An 18458-nucleotide genomic window follows, 5' to 3' on the forward strand; every position below is an offset into this window, starting at 1 on the left:
TATACCTCCTAGGTGCTACCAACACCTTGTGACCAAAATGAGGAAAGGGGCGTACCCCACTCACTAAATCAATAGAGATTTGCACATACAAAGATTTCTTTGAACTCAAGGCGTATCATACTCACACAATGTACCTGCAGATCATTCTCATCAAGATTTCTTTGTGTCCACGGATTATCAACCACAAATAATCCTCCAGAGATTCCAAGTAACAATTTATTACCAAAAATGTAAGAAAACAAAAACAATCCCAAGGCTCAGAGTGACTAATCTGAGGGACTCTGGCATCAGTGGTAAAAGTTCTAAACTCCAGCTCAACATAACATTCCGGAATCGTTTCAGAGCAAATAGGGTATACCCCAGTGTTAGGTTCTCTGGGTCTCTCAGTCCTCAATATCTCGGTGTTCTACATCCAATGCGTTTCGATATTTGGGTATCTTTCTCAATGCCTTGAGAAAGATCCATATAGAGAACTCGTTGGCTGTGGAACAGCCCATGGTAGCAATTTGGCCCAATTTTGCCAAGAGGAAGTGATACATTGTTTCAAGGTCATTTGTTTATGGCTGGTAAGTAGAAGAAAAATAGGATTTTAATACCTACCGGTAAATCCATTTCTCTTAGTCCGTAGAGGATGCTGGGGACTCCGTAAGGACCATGGGGTATAGACAGGATCCGCAGGAGACATGGGCACACTATAAGACTTTGAATGGGTGTGAACTGGCTCCTCCCTCTATGCCCCTCCTCCAGACCTCAGTTAGAAAACTGTGCCCAGGGAGACGGACATTTCGACGAAAGAATTTATTGTTTAAACACGGTGAGTGTCATACCAGCTCACACCACGAACATACCGCAAAACGTGGCATTCAATAGAATACCAGCCAACGGTATGAAAACATACACAGCCACATGCTGAGAGAATATGTAACACAACCTGTGTGTCAACACAACCAATAAGAAGACACCGCACGCCATGGCATGAAACAACGTCAGCAACAGCCTGACAGAAAAGAAACACCACAAGAGTGTAACCATAACCAATAACTGCAGACACAGTACGCACTGGGATGGGCGCCCAGCATCCTCTACGGACTAAGAGAAAAGGATTTACCGGTAGGTATTAAAATCCTATTTTCTCATATGTCCTAGAGGATGCAGGGGACTCCGTAAGGACCAAGGGGTTTATACCAAAGCTCAAGACCGGGCGGGAGAGTGTGGATGACTCTGAAGCACCGATTGAGCAAACAAAGGTCCCCATCAGCCAGGGTATCAAACTTGTAGAGCATAGCAAAAGTGTTTGAACCTGACCAAACAGCCGCTCGGCAAAGGTGAACCGCCGAGATTCCTCGGGCATCCGTCCAAGAAGAACCCATTTTCCTAGTAGAATGGGTCACCACCGACTTCGGTAACAACAATCCAGCCGTAGAACGAGCACACCGAACCGTATCACAGATCCAGCGTGTAACAGACTGCATAGACGCAGGTGCCCCAATCATGCTGGAAGCATACCAGATAAACAGAGCCTCTGTTTCCCCAATCTGAGCCAAATTGGCGACCTAAATATTCAAAGCCCTGACTACATCGAGAGACTTTGAATCAGCTAATGCCTAAGTAACCACCGGCATCAAAATAGGCTGATTTCTGCGAAACCCAGAAACCACATTTGGCAGAACTATTATCCGAGTTCTCAATTCCGCTCTATCCACATGGAAGATCAAACAGGGCTCTTGTGAGACAAAGCCGCTACTTCCGACACCCGCCTTGCGTACGCCAAAGCCAATAGCATGACCACTTTCTAAAAGAGAAATTTTAACACAAAGGTTCCAAACAGTGTGAGACAAGAAAACGCAACAACACGTCAAGGTCCCACGGTGCCAACAGGAGCACAAATGGTTGGATGTGTAGCACTCCTTTCACAAAGGTCCGAACTTCCGGAAAGGTTGCCAATTCTTTCTTGAGAGAAAATTTATAAGGCCAACAACGCACTTAAATGGAGCCTAACTTTAGGCCTGCCCTCACACCCGCTTGCAAAGAATGGAGAAGAACGACCCAGCTGAAAGTCTTCCGTAGTAGCCTTTTTGGATTCACACCAAGACACATATTGTCTCCAAACACGATGGTAAGGCTTTGCCGTTACTTCTTTTCTAGCCTGAAGAAGAGTGGAAATGACTTCACTGGGAATACCCTTTCTGGCTAGGATATAGCGTTCAACCGCTACGCCGTCAGACGCAACCGCGGTAAATCTTGATACACGCCCGGATCTTGCTGTAACAGTTCCTCACGTAGAGGAAGAGGCCATGGATCTTCTATGAGTAAATCCGGAAGAACTGGATACCAAGCCCTCCTTGGTTAGACCGGAACAATGAGGATCGCCTGAACCTTTGTTCTTCCTACGTTTATCACCTTTCGAAGAGTGAAAACGGAGGGGACACATAGACCGACTGAAAACACCCAAGGTGTCCCGAGGACGTCCACTACTATAGCTTGAGTGTCCCCTGACCCGGAACAATATCCCTGAGATCTCTCGTTGAGGCGAGACGCCAACTTGTCCACTTGAGGCACTCCTCAAAGACTTGTCACTTCAGTGAGAACTTCTCGATGACGACTGGATTTCTCCCGGATGGAGATCACGTCTGCAGAGGAATCTATTTCTCCGTCGTTCAAATCCGGAACGAAGACTGCTAACATAGCATTTACCAGTCTTTCCACCCAGCAGAAAACCCTTTTTCGGCTTCTGCCATTGCCGCTTTCCTCCTTGTTCCGCCCTAGCGGCTTACTTACACCACTGCAGTCAAATCGTCCTACAGAATTAACACGGGCAGAAAACGAAGCATATGTTCATTGAAAATAGCTCTTAAATCAAGAAAGCTTATCGCAGATAAGCTTCGCAGCTTGACCCTTTCCTCTAGAAATACTTCCCTTGCAAGGACTGCTCCCCAGTCTCAGAAATCTGCATGCATGGACACCAGGATCTCATCCTGGATTTGAACCTACGTCCCTCTAGGAGGTGAGAACTGAGCAGACTGCAGAAGAGCGATATCCTGGCCATTAGGAATATATTCCAGTGCAGGTGAGACCCGGGCCACATTTCCAACTGGCCCCGTGAAAACCACTCTGGCATTTGACCAGCTCCCCGAAAAGGCCTCTTAGGCCGGACCTATCTTCTTCATCAACGGAACATATTGATGGATTGTCACTGCAAATCTGATCCGACTCCGGATCCTCAGACCTCCTTCCACAGGAACACACAGAACCTCAACCGTTCCGTATCTACTCTGATACCCACCTCCCTCCGACGTCTGCATCGTTGGGAATAACAGGCTTCCCCTGTGTTGAAGCACAGTCATAGAGAAAACGACGATTTGCACCACTTGTGACCTGACCTCGCCGTAATCAGGGGAGTATCTCAGTACATAATAACAATGGGTCTTACTATTGAAAGAACCCCAGGATACTGCCATCACTCCGGTGAAATGACAAAGACAACCTGGATATCAACCTAGGTAAGCTAAATGTGAGGAAAACGCATGTAACCCCTTTTCTACCTTTACGTGCTGAAGCACCTTCATAAGTAGAAACTTTATATTCTACTTTTTTTTTTTTTTGGATAGCAGGACAATGTCCTGAACCTGACGCAACTCTGGTATGGCGTCGCGTACTACCTCCCCTTCCAGAGGGGAATCGCTAAGACCTATTCAAAAAAAGTCAGTGAGGGAAATCATCTGTAAACTCCAGCATGTCTTCTATGAGTAACTCCCAGGTCCAAGTCCAGTCTCGGACTGACTGAAGAGTAGTAGACGAGTTCCCACCGGAGTGGCCTCCAGTCAGATAGACCACCGACATGCGGTGGATGTGTTAGACAACAGACAACAACATCCGCTTCTGCGAACCTAACAAGGCTGCAGAACTCTTACCTTGTCACCCTCCACAATTTGCCCCGAAGAGGAAAAAAGAAAGGTATCCAACCGGTTAAACTGACCGCATCCCACAACCGAACGCGTCACCAACCGTTGTGAGGTAATCCAACTCACGTAGCTGACTTACCCGCGGTATCTGCCAAGATTGACCGAACCGAGGCCACCCCTACAGCGGTACACCATCCCAGGGAAATACTCCAGTACCTCTCGGATTCAGCCTCGGCATTTCTACTGCATTCGCACTGCAACCTGTCTCCATGTTATAGAAAAGGATCAACATAAGACACATCCCCTCTTTCTACAGGGTAAATCTATCGGATGCCTTTCCGGATACCACATTCCCCCCATGTGCAGACAATGGGGGTCATTCCGAGTTGTTCACTCGCAAGCTGCTTTTAGCAGCTTTGCACACGCTAAGCCGCCGCCTACTGGGAGTGAATCTTAGCTTATCAAAATTGCGAACGAAAGATTTGCAATATTGCGAAAAGACTTCTCTGTGCAGTTTCTGAGTAGCTCAAGACTTACTCTGCCAGTGCGATCAGTTCAGTGCTTGTCGTTCCTGGTTTGACGTCACAAACACACCCAGCGTTCGCCCAGACACTCCTCCGTTTCTCCAGCCACTCCCGCGTTTTTCCCAGAAACGGTAGCGTTTTTTCACACACACTCATAAAACGGCTAGTTTCCGCCCAGAAACACCCACTTCCTGTCAATCATATTACGATCACCAGAACGAAGAAAAAACCGTGAGTAAAATTTCTAACTGCATAGCAAATTTACTTGGCGCAGTCGCAGTGCGGACATTGCGCATGCGCACTAAGCGGAAAATCGCTGCGATGCGAAGAAATTTACCGAGCGAACAACTCGGAATGACCCCCAATGTACATAACTCCAGAGTAAAGAATAAAATATCACTTAGCTTCCTGTGTACGATCCTTTGCGACAGGGCCCCGTGCCGACCAGGAGTTGATTTTCACAGTATTCTATCCGCAGCGGAAAAGAATAACCATTCGGGCTTCTTTCTGACACCAACTCGTCACGGCCGACCTAGAGCTTCACCAACAGAGCGACCAGCACATGAGAAGGAATACTATTATTGCTGCATCCATTAACAATGTAATATGAATACACATAATGTAATACACAACTACACACATATCCTAAATATATATATATATATATATATATATATATATATATATATATACATACACATATAAGCGGATTACCCGGAACCAACGGGTCCCTAGTTGTATTCTGACTGTGTATGAGCATGTACTGAAGCCCCAGTTGTGGATCTGCCAGGAAACATTAAGGTCGACAGAAAACCTAGTATTCGTCGACAGCAGGGAGTAGTAATCATGCAAAATAACATACTAATAACTCAGAGGGGACTGAAGGAAGATACACAATAAGTTCAATAACACTCCCCTATATGTACTAACATGTCTGCGCACGAGCTACAGGCCCACGGAACTGTACCCCCCATATACCTAGAACATATATACAGGTATAGGTAGTTACTGCATGTTAATTAACACCCAGTAATAACAGTCGGTGCTGACACAGAATTTACTTTGACAAGTACAGTATACAACTACCGACTTGCTGACACTGCATCTACAGAATCAAGTACCAACAGCAGCCGGCAATGTCGACCGTGATCCGCATAAATGACAGAGCACGCACACCTGTCGACCTATGTCGACTAAATTATAGTGGGTATCTGACAGGGAACAGACAGATATAAATATATATATATTTATAACACAGAACACCAGCCCATTTGTCCAAAATAGCGCTATTTTCTCTCTAAACAGCACTCAACATTGTGCCCCCTCAGCTTTTGGCGAGGACAAGCAGAAAATGGCGCTGTATGTTGAAGTGAAGGCTAAGCCCCGCCCCTCCCGGCGCGCTCCAGCCCGCAAAAAATATAACATCATGTATATTAACGGGGGTCCCTATACAGTGTATAGACACTGTATAGGTGTCCTGTCCCCCCCAACAAGTGAAATATGCACATTGCTGCTCAGGGCGCTCCCTCCCTAGCGCCCTGCACCCTCGTAACAACCGTTGGTGTGTGGGAGCAATGGCGCGCAGCCTGGCCGCTGCGATCTCAGGCGGGGGTATCGTACCGGTGCCCAGGTACGGAGTCTGCATGTCAGCTGTATTTCTGACGTCCTAGTGGATGCTGGGAATTCCGTAAGGACCATGGGGAATAGACGGGCTCCGCAGGAGACATGGGCACTCTAAGGAAAAGATTAGGTACTATCTGGTGTGCACTGGCTCCTCCCTCTATGCCCCTCCTCCAGACTCCAGTTAGAATCTGTGCCCGGCCAGAGCTGGGTGCTCCTAGTGGGCTCTCCTGAGCTTACTAGTAAAGAAAGTATTTATTAGGTTTTTTATTTTCAGTGAGCTTCTGCTGGCAACAGACTCACTGTTACGTGGGACTAAGGGGAGAGAAGTAAACCTACCTGCTTGCAGCTAGCTTGTGCTTAGGCTACTGGACACCATTAGCTCCAGAGAGTTCGAACACAGGCACCTGTCCTCGATCGTCCGTTCCCGGAGCCGCGCCGCCGTCCCCCTCGCAGAGCCAGAAGAACAGAAGCTTGAAGACGACGAAATCGGCGGCAGAAGACTCCTGTCTTCATTTAAGGTAGCTCCCAGCACACTTACACACTCCGGTCACTGTAGGGTGCAGGGTGCAGGGCGCTGGGGGGGGGGGGGCAATTGAAGTACCTTTTGGCAATAAAATACATATATACAGTCTGGCACTGTATATATGTGAAAAACCCCGCCATTTTTTTCACAGAAAGCGGGACAGAAGCCCACCACTGAGGGGGCGGGGCCTTCTTCCTCAGCACACCAGCGCCATTTTCTATTCACAGCTCCACTGGAAAGAAGCTCCCCAGGCTCTCCCCTGCAGTATCCAGATACACAAAGGGTGAAAAGAGGGGGGGGGGTCACATAAATTTAGGCGCAAATTTGTATATACAGCAGCTACTGGGTAAACACTGAGTTGTAGTGTAATCCCTGGGTTATATAGCGCTGGGGTGTGTGCTGGCATACTCTCTCTCTGTCTCTCCAAAGGGCCTTGTGGGGGAACTGTCTTCAAATAGAGCACACACTGTGTGTGTGGTGTGTCGGTACGCGTGTGTCGACATGTCTGAGGTAAAAGGCTCCCCTAAGGAGGAGATAGAGAAAATAAGTGTGTGAGAGGGTGTCTCAGTCGACAACGCCGACACCTGTTTGGATATGTGTAAGTGCTGAGGTGAATTTATTGCACAAAAGATTAGAGAACAGACAGGAAATCTACCCATGTCTGTCCCTATGTCGCAGAGACCTTCAGAGTCTCACAATGATCACTATCCAAAATAATACACACTGATATCGACACGAAGTTTGACTCCAGTGTCGACTACGATAATGCAAAGTTACAGCCAAAATGGTTGAAAGGTATTCAATATATGATTATTGTAATAAAATATGATTTGCATATCACTGATGACTCATGTCCCTGACACAAGGGTACACATGTTTAAGGGGAAGAAAGCTGAGGTAAATTTCCCTCCTCTCATGAGGAAAAAGGACGGGAATTTCCAGACAAGAAACTGCAGCTTCCTACAAGGAATTCTCAGGCAGTATCCTTTCCCCACTAGGGCCAGGATGTGATGGGAATCTTCCCCCTAGGGTGTCACGTTTGCCCAGACGGTAGCACTAGCTGTTCTCAGGGATCCTGCAGATAGCGTGCACATTCTAGTACACTACTCAGACCGGCGATTGTGTCGGCATGGGTTTATAGCGCTGTGGCAGCGTGGACAGGTACCTTATCAGCAGAGATTGAGACCCTAGTATGCATATAGATATATATATGTATATATAGAGATATATAGAGATATATATATTAAAGATGCTGTCTTAAGAGAGATTATATATATATATATATATATATATATATATATAAAACATGCCCAAAGAGACATGAGTATACTGGGTCCTAGAGTCAAAGCTATGTCGATTTCTGCTTGACGTGTCCTGTAGAATATGCAATGGACAGATGATGCCGACTTAAGAGGCATATGGAAGGCTGAGGATTGTGTGGAGAAGGGTTCTCGGACCTGGTCTCCACAACTATAGCTGGTAATTCTGATATTTGCCTTATATTCCTGCACAGCCTAGGAAAGCACGACATTATCAAATGCAGCTTTTCAAATAAAGGAACAAGAAAGTCCGAGATGCGTCCTTTCTTGCCAGAGGCGGGGGCAGAGGAAAGAAGCTGCACAACACAGCTAGTTCCCAGGAAAAGAAGTCCTCCCCGGCCTCTACAAAAATCCACCGCATGTCGCTGGGGCTCCACAGGCGGAGCTGGGCCCGGTGGGGGCACGCCTTCGTAAGTTCAGCCACAAGTGGGTTCACTCCCTGTTAGATCCCTGGGCAATAGATATTGTGTCTCAGGGATACAAGCTGGATTTTGAGAAGATGCCCCCTCACCGACGGCCCTGCCGGCTTCCCCCCACGAGAGGGAAACAGTGTTAACTGCAATTCACAAATTGTATCTTCAACAGGCGGTGGTCAAGGTTCCCCTCCTTCAACAAGGAGGGGGTTAAATATTAGACCATGTTGTAGTCCCGTAACCTGACGGTACGGTGGGACCCATATTGAATTTAAAATCCCTGAACATATACCTGAAAAGGTTCAAGTTCACGTTGAAATCGCTAAGAGCGGTTATTGCAAGCCTGAAAGGTGACTCGGGACATAAAGGATGCATACCTTCAGGTCCCCATTTATCCAACTCATCAGGCGTACCTCAGAATTACGGTACGGGATTGTCATTACCAATTTCAGAGGTTGCCGTTTGGTCTCTCCACGGCCTTGAGAATGTTCACCAAGGTAATGGCGGAAATGATAGTGCTCCTGCGGAAGCAAGGTGTCACTATTATCACGTACTTGGACGATCTCCTCATAAAAGCGAGATCAAGAGAGCAGTTGCTGAACAGCGTATCACTTTCTCTGGAAGTGTAACGTCAACACGGCTGGATTCTATATATTCCAAAGTCGCAGTGGGTTCTTACAGCTCATCTGCTTCTCCTAGGCATGATCCTAGACACAGACCAGAAAAGGGTTATCTCCTGATAGAGAGAGCTCAGGAGCTCATGACACTGGTCAGGAATCTATTAAAACCAAAACAGGGGTCAGTGCATCACTGCACTCGAGTCCTGGGAAGGAGGGTGGCCTCATACGAGGCCATTCCCTTCGGCAGGTTCCATATGAGGTCCTTCCAATGGGACTTACTGGACAAATGGTCCGGATCACATCTTCAGATGCATCGGTTAATCACCCTATCCCCCAGGGCCAGGGTGTCTCTTCTGTGGTGGCTGCAGAGTGCTCATCTTCTCGAGGGCCGCAGGTTCGGCATACAGGACTGGGTCCTGGTGACCACGGATGCAAGCCTCCGTGGATGGGGGGCAGTCACTCAGGGAAGAAACTTCCAAGGGCTGTGGTCAAGTCAGGAGACTTGTCTGCACATAAATATACTGGAACTAAGGGCCATATACAACGCCCTGAGTCAAGCGGAGCCCCTGCTTCGAGACCAACCAGTGCTTATTCAGTCAGACAACATCACGGCGGTCGCCCATGTAAACCGCCAGGGCGGCACAAGAAGCAGGGTGGCAATGGCGGAAGCCACAAAGATTCTTCGTTGGGCGGAGAATCACGTGCAAGCACTGTCAGCAGTGTTCATTCCGGGAGTGGACAACTGGGAAGCAGATTTCCTCAGCAGACACGACCTCCACCCGGGAGAGTGGGGACTTCATCAAGAAGTCTTCACACAGATTGCAAATCGATGGGAACTGCCACAGGTGGACATGATGCCGTCCCGCCTCAACAAAAAGCTAAAAAGATATTGCGCCAGGTCAAGGGACCCTCAGGCGATAGCTGTGGACGCGCTACTGACACCGTGGGTGTTCCAGTCGGTATATGTGTTTCTTCCTCTCATACCAAAGGTGCTGAGAATTGTAAGAAAAAGAGGAGTGAGAACAATACTCATTGTTCCGGATTGGCCAAGAAGGACTTGGTACCCGGAACTGCAAGAAATGCGCACAGAGGACCCATGGCCTCTGCCTCTCAGACAGGACCTGCTGCAACAAGGGCCCTGTCTGTTCCAAGACTTACCGCGGCTGCGTTTGACGGCATGGCGGTTGAACGCCGGATCCTAGCGGTAAAAGGCATTCCGGATGAAGTTATTCCTATGCTGATAAAGGCTAGGAAGGACGTTACAGCAAAGCATTATCACCTTATATGGCGAAAATATGTTGCTTGGTGTGAGGCCAGGACGGCCCCTACAGAGTAATTCCAGCTGGGTCGATTCCTGCACTTCCTACAGTCAGGAGTGTCTATGGGCCTAAAATTAGGGTCCATAAGGGTCCAGATTTCGGCCCTATCCATTTTCTTTCAAAAAGAACTGGCTTCACTGCCTGAGGTTCAGACGTTTGTTAAGGGAGTGCTGCATATTCAGCCCCCTTTTGTGCCACCAGTGGCACCTTGGGATCTTAACGTTGTGTTGGATTTCCTGAAATCCCACTGGTTTGAGCCACTTAAGACCGTGGAACTAAAGTATCTCACGTGGAAAGTGGTCATGCTGTTGGCCTTAGCATCGGCTAGGCGTGTGTCAGAGTTGGCGGCTATGTCATGTAAAAGCCCCTATCTGATCTTCCATATGGACAGGGCAGAATTGCGGACTCGTCCCCAATTTCTCCCAAAGGTGGTATCATCGTTTCATTTGAACCAACCTATTGTGGTGCCTGCGGCTACTCGGGACTTGGAGGACTCCAAGTTGCTGGACGTAGTCAGGGCTTTGAAAATATGTTTCCAGAATGGCTGGAGTCGGGAAGACTGACTCGCTGTTTATCCTGCATGCACCCAACAAGCTGGGTGCTCCTGCTTCAAAGCAGACTATTGCTCGCTGGATCTGTAGCACGATTCAGCTGGCTCATTCTGAGGCTGGATTGCCGCATCCAAAATCAGTAAAAGCCCATTCCACAAGGAATGCCCGAGGGGTCTCGGCTTTACAGCTTTGCCGAGCGGCTACTTGGTCGGGTTCAAACACCTTTGCAAAGTTCTACAAGTTTGATACCCTGGCTGAGGAGGACCTTGTGTTGCTCATTCAGTGCTGCAGAGTCATCTGCACTCTCCCGCCCGTTTGGGAGCTTTGGTATAATCCCCATGGTCCTTACGGAGTTCCCAGCATCCACTAGGACGTCAGAGAAAATAAGAATTTACTCACCGGTAATTCTATTTCTCGTAGTCCGTAGTGGATGCTGGGCGCCCGTCCCAAGTGCGGACTTTCTGCAATACGTGTATATAGTTATTGCCTAAATAAGGGTTATTGTTATGAGCCATCCGTTGAGTGAGGCTCAGTTGTTGTTCATACTGTTAACTGACAAGTTGTACGGTGTGATTGGTGTGGCTGGTATGAGTCTTACCCTGGATTCCAAAAATCCTTTCCTTGTAATGTCAGCTCTTCCGGGCACAGTTTCCCTAACTGAGGTCTGGAGGAGGGGCATAGAGGGAGGAGCCAGTGCACACCATATAGTACCTAATCTTTTCTTTAGAGTGCCCAGTCTCCTGCGGAGCCCGTCTATTCCCCATGGTCCTTACGGAGTTCCCAGCATCCACTACGGACTACGAGAAATAGAATTACCGGTGAGTAAATTCTTATTTTTTAAATTTCTAGTAACTTGCTGCCCAGGGCGCTCCCCCCCCAGCGCCCTGCACCCTGTGAGTGCCGTTGGTGTGTGGGAGCATGGAGCGCAGCGCGACCGCTGTGTGTTACCTCCATTACTGAAGTCTTCTGCCGTCACTGAAATCTTCTGTTTTTCACATACTCACCCGGCTTCTTTCTTCTGGCTTCTGTGAGGGGGGTGACGGCGCGGCTCCGGGAACAAGCAGCTAGGCGAACCAAGTGATCGAACCCTCTGGAGCTAATGGTGTCCAGTAGCCTAAGAAGCAGAGCCCTTAACTAAGTAGAAGTAGGTCTGACTTCTCTCCCCTCAGTCCCACGATGCAGGGAGCCTGTAGCCAGCAGGTCTCCCTGAAAATAAAAAACCTAGCATAAAGTCTTTTAGAGAAACTCAATAGAGCTCCCCTAGTGTGTGTCCAGTCACCTCTGGGCACAAAGTCTAACTGAGGTCTGGAAGAGGGGCATAGAGGGAGGAGCCAGTTCACACCCATTCAAAGTCTTATAGTGTGCCCATGTCTCCTATGGATCCCGTCTATACCCCATGGTCCTTATGGAGTCCCCAGCATCCTCTAGGACGTATGAGAAATTTTTATTTAACTTGAAGGGCTGAACACCATGTTTTCCAGAATTTGTCCGTAAATTGGATGCTCTGGTTGGAGACTATCTCTGTAGGAAGAGAGACGGAATATTTTGCAGAGGAAAAGCTGGGCTAACTCAGCAGCTGATCGTAGACCAGAGAGAGGAGTGAACTGAGCCATTTAAAAGAACCAGCCTACCATGAACCAGATAGTGTTATATGCCTTGGAGGAGGGCAGATCTGTTATGAAGTCTATTGACGTGTAAAGAGACGACTGGTGTCAGGCAACGACTGAAGAGAACTGGCCTAAACTTGACGATAGACCTTATGCTGAGCACATTTTGTACATGAGGCGATATCAGACTTCATGGTTGGCAACCAGTAAGATCTTTAAATAAACTTATAAGTCTTCAATATTGTGGAATAAACAGCGAAGCAAGAGGAATGAGCCCAGGACAACGATTTCTTACGAAGGGCTGGGGAGACGAATTTTTTTTTTATTGGTGGTGGAGTTGATTTAACTTGAGCAGTAGCAAAAGCAAGAGAATTGATGATAGAATGTTCCTCTGTAGAAGTAGACTCTTCCTTCAGCACCTTGGACCTGTACAATATGCCAGCCTTTCGGTTTTGGGATCCTGAACGGAATGCAATTTTGAAGTTAAATCTTAAGACGAATAAGGCTCATCTGGCCTGATGGGGGTTTAGGGCTGGGCTGACTTCGAGAGATTTTAATGGTCAGTGGGTATTGACACAGGGTGATTGGCTCCATTCTTCAAGAGCAAGTTTGATTGCAAGAAGTTCTTGGTCCTTCAAAGAATAGTTCCTCTCAGTGGGTGAGAATTTTTGGGAGAAGAAACTGCAAGGCTGTCATTTCCTATCATCGGCACATTGGCACCAGCTTCCACTGCAGATGCATACACTTCTAGTACAAAAGGGTTATTTCCATCTGGTTGATATAGCACAGGAGCTGACAAGAAAGCTTGTTTAAGTAGCTGGAACGTTGATAAAGCTTTTTTTGGACCATTGTGTAAAATCAGCACCCTTCCTCATGAGAGCTGTAATTAGAGCCACTAATGTAGAAAACCCTCCGATAAACATTTGATAGTAGTTGGCGAATCCCAAAAATCTCGGGACCTCTTTAAGAGAAGTTGTAAGGGACCAGTTGAGGATAGACTGGACTTTTTCAGGATCCATTTGAAGATTAGTTCCAGAGATAATGTACCCCAGAAATGGAATGGTGGGTACCGTGAAGATACATTTCTCCAATTTTCCATAGAGATGATTAACCCGAAGACGATGAAGAACTTCCTTTATTTGCTCATGGTGGGATTCTAGATCTCGAGAAAAGATGAGGATGTCGTCTAGGTAGACCACTACATATTTGTACAGCACATCCCTGAAAATCTCATTGACAACATGTTAAAACACTGCCAGGGCATTGCACAAGCACTATGGGCATAACAAGGTATTTGTAGTGGCTGTCTCTGGTATTTAGGGGGTTATTAGGAGTTGTTAGCAATTGGGCAAAACCATGTTGTACTACAGGTGGGCAGATGTAACGTGCAGAGAGAGTTAGATTTGGATGGGGTGTGTTCAAACTGAAATCTAAATTGCACTGTAAAAACAAAGCAGCCAGTATTTACCCTGCACAGAAACAATATAACCCACCCAAATCTCTCTCTCTCTGCACATGTTACATCTGCCCTGCCTGCAGTGCAACATGGTTTTGCCCAATTGCTAACTTTTTGGGTTTGTAAAAACTCTGAATAACCCCCTAAATATGATCTTCCATTCATCGCCCTCTCGGATTCTAATTAAGTTGTAAGTGCCCCTCAGGTCTAATTTGTGAAATGTGACTCCTATCCACTGCGGACCAGGGCAGAACTTACATGGAAAGACAAATTTCTTGTACTACAGAAGAAGTGAGAAAATTGGCAGCTGATCCACTAGTGCAGACAATTTTTTGGAATCTTGTGCATTCAGTAGGATGGAGAAACAATGGGGGTGTTGGTTGGTGCACTGGTTTTTTTTTTTTCTCCTAGTGTTGTGCTACTTAGTATTTAAGCAGGACTATAAAAGGGCTGTATAGGACAGGATTATTTTTACATGTATAAATAGTTGTTAAGTCTTGATACACTGGTGGTGCACCCCTAGAGTCAGAAGAATGTATGGGTACAAGAGACCAGTAAACTCTTTTTTTGGGGGGCACAGCAGGATTCAGCAGGATTACAGTTAGGACACAATGTAAATATGGAGGACTTTTAGTAAGCACCCCCGACCTGACTCCCCCGTTGCAAGGTAGGACAGATCATTTCCTGGACGTAGAGGACAGGAGTTGAGGAAATGACTAGGAGCTACACAGTATAAGCATAACTTCTCTCACTACTGCCATTGATGTTCTTCAGTGGATAGACGTAAACGAATGATTTGCATTGGCTGCTCCCCAGGAGGGGATTGAGGATGAGAAACAGGCCGTGGCTTACAGTGATCTCCCTTGAACTTTTCAATAGCTCCCTCTCTGATATGTAGATCAATTTTTGCGCACAACAAGATCAGAGGGTCCAACTTAGGATGAAGGTCTCGAATAGCCAACTCATCCTTTATTCTATCTGACAACCATTTCAATAATGCTGCAAATAGAGCCTCATCATTTCAACAGCTCCGATGCCAGAGTTTGAAATTGAACTGTATACTGTCCAACAGCTTGCAGCCCCTGGCGAAGTTGGAGAATGTCGGTGGAAGATGGTCTGCCAGACTCATCGAAAAATTTTCAAAAGGTTGCAATGAATTCAGCATGTTTTGACAGGAGCGGATCTGCTCACAGCCGCAATGGGGAAACTGACAACAGAGAATTGATGTATGCGATTTTGGATCTTGCTGTTGGGAAGTTGGTAGGTAATACTGTAGCTCAAAATGTATTTCACAGTGGTTCAAGAAACCCCAGCAACCTTTGGGTTGCCGTCAAATTTACTCTGGTTTGGCAGTTGCAGTCAGAAAACTGAATTAGGTGTTGGCATGCTCGGTGAAGCAGACGGAACTGGAACAGTGCTTGGATGTGGCATGGTGTTATTAAGTGATATCTGAATATTGTCAAGTCTAGTCAAAATCACTTGAAGAAACTGCATGACCTGCAGCTGAGTAGATTTCTGGCTTCCAAGCCTGTTTACATGTCTTTGTAGAGCAGTTGAATTAAGACTCTGATTTCCATCTGCGTCCATTTGGGCCAGTGCAAACTGTCAGGGTTGTTTTGGATTCTTGTGTTTCCAGAGACTATACGTGGGCCTGTTCAAAGGTGAGCTTAGAATGCAGGAAGCTGGTTGGGTGTGTATAGATCTTACGCATGAGGTATGGACAATGGCTAGAGCAGTAGAGGAGCGTCACTGTGAAAAAACAGACTGGAAACAGTAATGAAGAGGACCTGGCTGAAACGGGAACACTAGGAGCAGCACTTGTACTGACAGTGCAGATATGCCGGTCTAGGTTATACAGGTATCCAGTTATGCAGGTATGCTGGCTGGGACCAGCTGGACTTTGGACTCTGAGCTGGAACTGGTAAGGCTGGTATGCAGACTTGGACCATCAGACTAGGTAAGAGCAAGGAAGGAGACTGCAGGACCTGACAGTATACACCTTAGAGTATTATCAAAAGCTCTTTTTTGGGGTTTGTTTTTTAAAAGAAAAATGTTATCATGTAATTCCAGCCTGAATCACATTTACAACATATTCTCTGTCTTCTTTATGTGCTAGTACAGGTTGAGTATCCCTTATCCAAAATGCTTGGGACCAGAGGTATTTTGGATATTGTATTTTTCCGTATTTTGGAATAATTGCATACATAATGAGATATCATGGCGATGGGACCTAAATCTAAGCACAGAATGCATTTATGTTTCATATACACCTTATACACACAGCTTGAAGTTAATTTTAGCCAATATTTTTTATAACTTTGTGTATTAAACAGTGTGTGTACATTCACACAATTCATTTATGTTTCATATACACCTTATACACACACAGCCTGAAGGTCATTTAATACAATATTTTTTATAACTTTGTGTATTAAACAAAGTTTGTGTACATTGAGCCATCAAAAAACAAAGGTTTCACTATCTCACTCTCACTCAAAAAAGTCTGTATTTCGGAATATTCCGTATTTCGGAACATTTGGATATGGGATACTCAACTGTAGTACAATATCATCTCTATGCTGATGATACTCAAATCTACCTCTCCCCTGCTCTCCTCATTGTATCTCCAACTGTGTCTCTGCTATCTTTTCCTGGATGTACAAGCGCTTTCTTAAACTTAACACATCTAAGGCTGAGCTGTTCATCTTTCCTCCCTCCCGCATAACCTCACCTCCCACAATTTCATTGTCCATTTATGGCACTACTGTCTGCTCTAGTCCCCAAGTGCGCTGTCCTGGAGTAATTCCTGACTACTCCCTATCCTTCAAACCACATATTCAGTACCTCTCACAAATCTGTCGTTTCCATCTCAAAACATCTCCAGGATCAGACCCTTTCTCACTCAGAACGCTACTAAGACCCTCTTCCACTCACTGGTCATTTCCAGATTGGACTATTGGACTATCCTCCTGTCTGGTCTCCCTGAAAAATGCCTCTCTACTCCAATCTATCCTCAATGCTGCTGCCTGTCTCATCTTCCTCACCAAATGTACTACATCCATTTCCCCTCTCTTGCACCTTTCCCATTCAGAATCTCTCTGACCTTATCTCCCTTTACATTCCCACCTGTCCCCTTCGCTCTGCTAATGCACGCTGTCTCTCCTGCCAACTGATTACTTCCTCCCATCTCCTACCTACAAGATTTTGCATGTGCTGCTCCCTATCTCTACCTCTCCCCATCCGACTCTCCACCTCTCTACAAAACTTCAAACAGGCTCTCAAGACCCACTTCTTCATCAAACGCAGACAACTCTCCTCCTAACCCTCTTGTCTATCCTCACTGTCTACCCCTTCTGTGTCACCCTGGTCTGTCAGCCCTTCATCTTTAGATTGTAAGCTCGCAGAGCAGGGCCTTCTTTCCTTTCCTTACTTACACTATCTTATATTCCATACTCCCTTTGATGGCACCTAACCCCTGGTTTTCCATACCTGTCCTATATTGTCTTAAACTGTAATGGCTTGCATGCAGGCCAATCTAGCAGCAGCGATAGCGATGCGCGGGGCTGCGCATCGCTATCGCCGTAGGGGGTAGTGGTACACACGGAGCGATAATGCTGAAATTCTAAGCAATCTAGTCAGATTGCTTAGAATATCGCTCCGTGAGTACCCCCCTTAAGTGCTGATTTCCTGTTTGCTCACTTAATTATGTACTGTGTAATGGGCACTGTGGATCCCTTGTGGCACCATATAAATAAAGGATATTAATAATAGTACAGTGGTTAGCATTGCTGATTCACAATGCTGAAGACATGGATTCCCACTAGGCATCAACAGTGTTCTTCTCAAAAACATATGGGGTTCTGCCACAGGGCAAAAAAGTGCAGTATATTAATATGCTAATCCACCTTGGATGTAAGTAATCACAGTGTTTGAGTGGTAGAGAATTTACAGTCCGAGCTTCACTTGCTGGGACTGATGTGAGAAATGTACAAACCATTTTCTGTAAAGCACTGTGTAATTTGCCGACAGGTAAAGGTTAATAGTAATTTGGTGGCCGGACAAGCTGTCCTACATGCTGAAACTGAAACTTCATTTTGTTGGCATTCTTCCAGTCAGTTGTTTGTTTATTGTTTCAGGATGCACTGTCAGACAGCTGGAGGAGAGTGTTGCCTCCCTTAACAACTACTTATGGAGTCGGAAACGACCGATTGAGGATAATGAGTTGAGAGGAAAAGCTGCAGAACTAGAACATAAGCTTAGAGCTACCTTGCAGTTTGATTCAGGTAATTGTATTTCACTGTAATTTACATTAGGCAGTTTAGAGCGACATTCTTGAACATTTTAGGTCTGCTTCAGAGTCGCACACAAGGAGCTTCATCTGTGATATTTCATAATAAGCGTGCGAGCAGGGCCTTCCTACCTCTATGTCTGTCTGTTTTTACCCAGTTTTGTTCTATTACTGTTGTTCTAATTGTAAAGCGCAACGGAATATGCTGCGCTATATAAGAAACTGTTAATAAATAAATAATGTGCATGCGTCCGAGGCGGACATACACATTCCTGAAGATTGGCTGCTTAGTCAAAGCTGGAAAAAACTGAGC

At 46.3% G+C, this 18458-nt stretch overlaps 1 protein-coding gene across 2 annotated transcripts in view; it reads left to right on the forward strand.

The window, feature by feature from the left end:
* METTL17 (methyltransferase like 17) overlaps window positions 1-18458 on the forward strand; it is a 71413-nt gene that overhangs the window by 16293 nt on the left and 36662 nt on the right. For both annotated transcript variants that reach the window (XM_063913454.1, XM_063913455.1), the window contains exon 3: window positions 17994-18140. In XM_063913454.1, coding sequence (XP_063769524.1) covers window positions 17994-18140 — 147 coding nt within the window. The remainder of the gene's footprint in view (window positions 1-17993; window positions 18141-18458) is intronic.

The sequence above is a fragment of the Pseudophryne corroboree genome, chromosome 1 (assembly GCF_028390025.1).
Source record: "Pseudophryne corroboree isolate aPseCor3 chromosome 1, aPseCor3.hap2, whole genome shotgun sequence".
NCBI lineage: Eukaryota > Metazoa > Chordata > Amphibia > Anura > Myobatrachidae > Pseudophryne > Pseudophryne corroboree.